The sequence below is a fragment of the Benincasa hispida genome, chromosome 4, assembly GCF_009727055.1.
Source record: "Benincasa hispida cultivar B227 chromosome 4, ASM972705v1, whole genome shotgun sequence".
NCBI classification, from domain to species: Eukaryota; Viridiplantae; Streptophyta; class Magnoliopsida; order Cucurbitales; family Cucurbitaceae; genus Benincasa; species Benincasa hispida.
In genome coordinates, this window is record NC_052352.1 from 53,097,831 (window position 1) to 53,104,079 (window position 6,249).

The following is a 6,249-nucleotide window of genomic DNA, read 5'->3' on the forward strand; positions in this document are numbered from 1 at the left end:
CCCTGTTTTACCATAGAGATATGGGAACGCAGCCAATCACCAAGAGGTGTACGCCAAGGGAAAACGGAACCTTGGCTACATCTTTAACGCAATTAATGTTGTACTAATTATTCTTTCTCCTTCTGATTCATCTATAAAGACTTGCCATCATATACCACGATCCTTTGTATAAACTTCACAATCAGTCTCGAACTCAGCATCATATATATCATGTATCTTGTATCTTATATCACATTAGCTTAGGTTTATTTTCATCGCAATTTATTTTATTAACGCAACTTTAGTTTATCTTCACAATTTTACTTTATCGCAATTTACTTTCCTGTACACACACAATCTTTATTAATTGTAAAAACTGGTCGCATGTATCACAAATGTAACACATTAACGACAACAATCCATGTGTTCGTCCTCGAATTACTCTGAGAAACTTGCATTGGAATTATACTTGGTTTTAGCACAAGGAAACTTGTTACAATGCATTACTCCATAGCATACTAAAAGCATATAGTTAACAACGCATATATCTAGAAGTAGTATCGCATAAAATGTGAATAAGTGTTACATAGCATAAGAAAAATTTCATGTCAACAAGTTTATGGCGCCATTGTCGGGGATTGGCAATGGTTAGTGTTGAGTACGTTTGTGATATTTTGCAGGACAGATCTCTTTGTACTAATTGTTTATCGCGAAGAGCAGTCTGACGATTTATGAATACTGGAACTGATTCAGAATTCGAAGTTGACACAAAGATCGAGCGTACATTTCGCGCAAGGGCACGCCAGAATAGAGCAAGGTGAAAGAGAGCCAACATGGCAGAAAACAATAATAATGAGGCACCCGAAGTGAATCAAGGGGTGNCAAGGGCACGCCAGAATAGAGCAAGGTGAAAGAGAGCCAACATGGCAGAAAACAATAATAATGAGGCACCCGAAGTGAATCAAGGGGTGGGCCGGACAGCGTAAGATCTTCTTTCCCTTGCTGCTGACCGTAACATCCCAATGAGGAACTACACTGTGTCTAATCTGTATGATTCAGATTTGAGATTAAACCAGTCATGCTCCAAATGATTCAGAATACAGGGCAATTTGGTGGTCTGCAAGGTGAAGACCCACATGCCCATCTGACCAGTTTTGTCGAGATGTGCAGTAACTTCTCCATACCTAGCGTTGCCCAAGAAGGTATCAGACTTTACCTCTTCCCTTAAACCTTAAGGGATGAAGCTAAGAGATGGGCCCATTCACTAGAGCCAAATGAAATAACTTCCTGGGACCAGTTGATTGAACGGTTTATGAAGAAGTTCTTCCCTTCGGCAGTCAATGCAAGAAGATGAAAAGATGTGCTGAACTTTAAGCAAATGGATAACAAGACCTTAAGCACGGCCTGGGTGGGATTCAGAAGATTAGTGAAGAATTGTCCGCATATGGGGATATCCGATTGCGTTCTGATGAAAATGTTCTAAATGGCCTGAACAGATCAACGCAAGTTGTTGCTGATGCCTCAGCGGCAGGAGGTTTTATGTATAAAACATACACTGAAGCCAAGGTCATCCTTGACCGCATCTCGCAGAATATGGATGACTGGGTTGATGATGGGTACGGAGGAAGAGGATCCGAGAAAAGAAGAAATGATACTGCCATTGTGTCTGCTGAGACCATGACAACTTTTGCCGCACAAATGGCCGCGGTAACCTTTATCCTCCAGTCGATGGCACTGAATCAAGGTGCCCTCTCCCAAGGATCAGCGCAACCTAATGCGTCGACACAAGTGGCCGCAATAAGTTGCGTCCAGTGTGGAGGGGGCCATGCGGTGGAAATGTGCACATCGAAACCACAGCAAGTATGCACTATCAAGAATAATCTGTACAGCAACACATATAATCCTGGTTAGAGAAATCACCCTAACTTTAGTTGAGGCAGGAATCATAACCAAGGTGGGCCAAGTAACCATTAGAACAGCAATTCCGGGAATCGAGGAAACCCTCCACCTTTTCACCAAAACTAGAATCAAGGGAAACAAAAACAACCACACAACTAACCATCCTCTTCTAACACCTCTAATAATTCGTTGGAGTCCCTGCTCATGCAATATATTGAGAAAAACGATGTTGTAATGCAATCGCAGGCATCTTCAATAAGGAATTTGGAGATACAAGTTGGGCAGCTGGCAGCCGAGCTACGTAATAGAACACCTGGAACGCTGCCAAGAAATTTTGAAGCCCCAGGATCTCACGGGAAGGAGCAATGTTCTTGAAGACATTGGGCAGGCAAGCTTGATCGCATGCGGAGGTGTGGATTGCATTCATCATTGAAATTTGTCTTCTGATCCATATCTCTAAATCCTATGTTTGTATGTTTTCTTAATTATCATCTTTATTGCTTCATGAATTTGTTATTTATGACTTCCTTAAATTTTCTTTCCATGCTTTATGAATTTATTTCTCATTTAATTCTCTTGCGTTAATTTTCGTGTTTTCTTTAATTTTCTTACATTTCTGTCTTAAATGTGTTATCCTTAAATTTTGGTGAATGATTGTTTAATAAGAAGAGAATCAATACCGCAAGGTCCTTGTGACTTGCGTTGATGAAAGAAAAATAATAATAATGATAATAACAAAAATAATAAAACTATCAACATCCGATATGCATTGCGATGATAGGAGCATCTTGTACCAATAAGATACACTTTGCGTTCATCCAACTCAAATGCATTGCGCTGAGGGGTGTGTTGCGCTCGTATGTATTTTTTGATCGTCCTTAGCGAAAACTCACTATGTTGAGGTAGTGTTACACTGGTAGAAGTATCGTGCGCCTGTCCTCCAGAAATGCGTTGAGTTAAGGGGTGTGTTGCAGGGATACATGCGTTATTACCCGTCCTCTGCAAAAATGCATTTACGTTGATGAATTCATTACGTTGATTCTTAACCGAATAAAATACCAAAGAAAATTCTTTTTGCAAATTGAGAAGTCTAATCGCTTCAGCTTCCAAGGACATGATGAATCTGCAGTTGAAAGGACGTACGTCTCTACGAATTCATAAATGTGAGACGCGCAGTGATAGGCTTTTTTAGTATCTCGAGGCCTGCCAACGCAGAATTTACGTTGGGCCCATCAAGGCTCAACCTATAAATTCCGTCTCCTCCATCTTAGGTTGTTTATTTGAATCTCTCTGGAATCAGAAACCCTAGTGCCCTTTGCATACCAGACTTTCTTCCTTCCCAAAACACTAAAAAGTTTCCCAATGTTCTTACTCTGTCATCCATGGCAGAACAGTCTCCCTAACCATCTTCTTCACCCTCATCACCCTCGAAAGCCTAACTCACTGCACAAGAGATGGCATTCCTCACGGCAAGTTGTCATCTTGCCGCCCAGCCACAAACCATCCCGAAAAACCTCGGCTAAAGCCTATAGACCTCGTACCACTCCTATTTAAATGGGGGCACAGCTCAGAGAGTACCCCACTCCCAACATTGTCCTCTGAAAGTGAAAAGAAGATAAGAGATGATAAGGAGGTGTTCGGGAGTATACTTAGCAACATGGAGAAAGAAGGAGGACTGCTTGAAGCTAGGGTTGTGAACCGGTCACTTCCTTCGGAGGAGGAGATGGAGGAAGCATCAAGGAGAATCACTCTGGCAATCTTGGATCCTAAGGAAACTACTAACGCAGAATCCTATAAGGGACCCACCAGGGTCTCTTTGGAGGAAGCCGCGACAGAGAAGCAGCCTGAAGTAGCTGAAGAGAAGAAGAAGAAGATGATGATCAAAGAGAAGAGGGCTGAAGGAGATGAGGAAGCTCATCCAATCAAGAAGAAGGAAAGGAGGACAAATGAGAAGAAGGAATGCAGGCGGAAGGAGAGGCGCCTGAAGAAGGAGGAAGAAAGGAGAAAAATGGCTGAGAGCCCAGAACTGGATGGAGAATCCACCTCCGTAAAGAGGGATAAGGGGGATTCAGCACAACTGAAGAATGAGCGCAACCTGAAACATCGCAAACGGTTGCGACTGGCGAATGAGAATGCGCCGCTAGGGTCAACAATTGACCCACCGATTTTGATAGATGTGTTAGAAGAGCAGGAGAGGAGAAGAAAGGAGGAGGAAAAGAAGCAAGAGAAAATGTTGTGAGCATAGCTAATCTTTGCAGAAGGTAGTCGAAGAAGAAAATTACAAGATGAGGAGGTACGCGCAACAATGAGATTTCGGCAAAAGAAGAGGAAAAGGCTCGAAGAGGAACAGCGCATTTTTCTAGTCTCTGAGAAGTTTTAAAAGGAATTTGAAGAAGAAATGAGAGAAGAGGCAGAAGAAGAAATGAAGAAGAAAGAGGAAAAGAAGAGGGAGCGTTGAGCAAACGTTCAACGCATAAGAGAGAAGAAGGCCAAGGAAATTGCTGAATAGGAGAAGAAGGAACAACACAAGGCAAGAGAAAGAAAACAAAGGCAAGAATCCCGCCTTGCATTGACCAAAGAAAAGGGCAAAGCAGTTGTAGAATGCAGGGAGCCCGCGTTAGCTAAGTGGCGTCCATCGAAGTAGAGAGAAAAGATGATATGCTAATGGAGATAGGATTTTTCCCCACGCCAACACCAGTACCAGACCTGATTACAAGTGTTGCACTAGAGCACGGATGGGAAACATTTTGCCAATGCCCAGCCATCGTCATTCTAAAGGTAGTGCGTGAATTCTACAACGGATGACTACATGGCACCAAGGATATGGTGACCATAAGAGGAGAAATGGTGTCTTTTAGCGCAAAGGACATCAATGAATTATACTTGATGAAGAGCAACCCAGATGCACTGGGTAATAAAATCATTGATGATCCTATTGAAGAGCAGATGGAAGATGCGCTGCAAACATTAACGCAACCGGGCACTAAATGGACGGTTTCATTAAAAGGCATCAGAACCCTGGCGTCCAAGACACTGCTTCCTGAGGCGCGACTTTGGGTATATTTGGTAAAACTGAGACTCATCCCGACTTCCCATGACAAAACAATTTTGAGGGATCGAGTCTTGGCCACATATTGCATTGCGTGCGGCATTCCAATCGATGTGGGCCAGTTAATCGCAAAACAAATTTGAGGTTTTTCAGGGCACATAAGAGGTCTTCCCATGGACGGTTTCAAGCTTATGTCTATCATTGGGTGTAGATATTGATGAAGAGCCAATGCCAGAAGTTCATGGCCTCATAAACGTCAAGATTTTGAGGTTGATCCTCAAAGATTCCCCACACTGCCCTGAGCTCCCATTGAAGAGGCACGTCATTGATTTAAATGTGCCGCAATAACCCATGCTAAAGAAACAGAGTAAAGATGACAAAGGAAAGGGGGAAGTCCAAGACTCACCAACGCAAGAACCAGAACCCTTGGATCCTTTGCCTTTGATAATTCACCCTTCAAGCCCTCCCGCATAACCTTCTTCTTCACTTCCTGAGCATTTCACAAACCTTCTCCTTGCCCCTTATTCTCCAACCCTATATCCAGTAGCTCCATCCTCACCTTCATCATCATCACCGCAACTTCCCCTTTCAGTGACACATGTTAATGACCCACGCAATCTGGGTGAAGGCACTTCTGCCCAACCCCAATACGTCGATGGCGAAACATCGCAGGCACAACCTACCATTGCCTCTTTAACTACTGAACTAGCCGATATGCGAACCCTTCTTGCCCAACAACAAGAACTCTTCTTCCAACAACAGGCCTTCTTCTGCCAGAGAATAGATGCGGTAAACGAGCGAGTAGAAGATTTAAAACGCAATGCTGCCAAGACAAGGCAAGTGATGATCAATATTCAATGCAACATCTATACGATCCACCTGAACCAGAGGCAACTAGCGGAGCGCAACCATGAGTACTTCAACTTCTTGACAGTGTATCATCATGGTCCCATGGTGCCTTCACATCTTCAGCAGCATCTACACTTCGAAGAAACTCCTCGCGTACCTCACCAAAATTCTCCACCAGAACCTCCTCCTCCTCAATAATTTTACATTTTTTTTATTGTGGTCATTCTTTTATTCATAACTTCATTCATTATTTTTCAATGTATAGAAGCTAATTCTTTGATTCTTTGTACATGCAAAAAAAAATTGTATTGCATTAATTGTAATTCTTTGTATAGTTGGTGAATTTTTAATACAACTGAGTAACGATTCTTTCAAGTATGCGATAGCCTCTTCTTTATCATCCTTTGTCAATTTTTGCGATATTCTTAATCTTTTAATTTGTGTTATTCATTGCGCTGCCATGATGAGTCATA

The 6,249-nt window shown here is 42.5% G+C and overlaps 1 protein-coding gene across 1 annotated transcript; it reads left to right on the forward strand.

Annotated features, from left to right (window-relative positions):
• The first annotated feature begins 3,535 nt into the window (after positions 1-3,535).
• Positions 3,536-4,117, forward strand: LOC120076246 (capping protein inhibiting regulator of actin dynamics-like). Its single transcript, XM_039030010.1, has one exon. The coding sequence runs from the start codon at positions 3,536-3,538 to the stop codon at positions 4,115-4,117; it is 582 nt and encodes a 193-aa protein (XP_038885938.1).
• Positions 4,118-6,249: the final 2,132 nt, after the last annotated feature.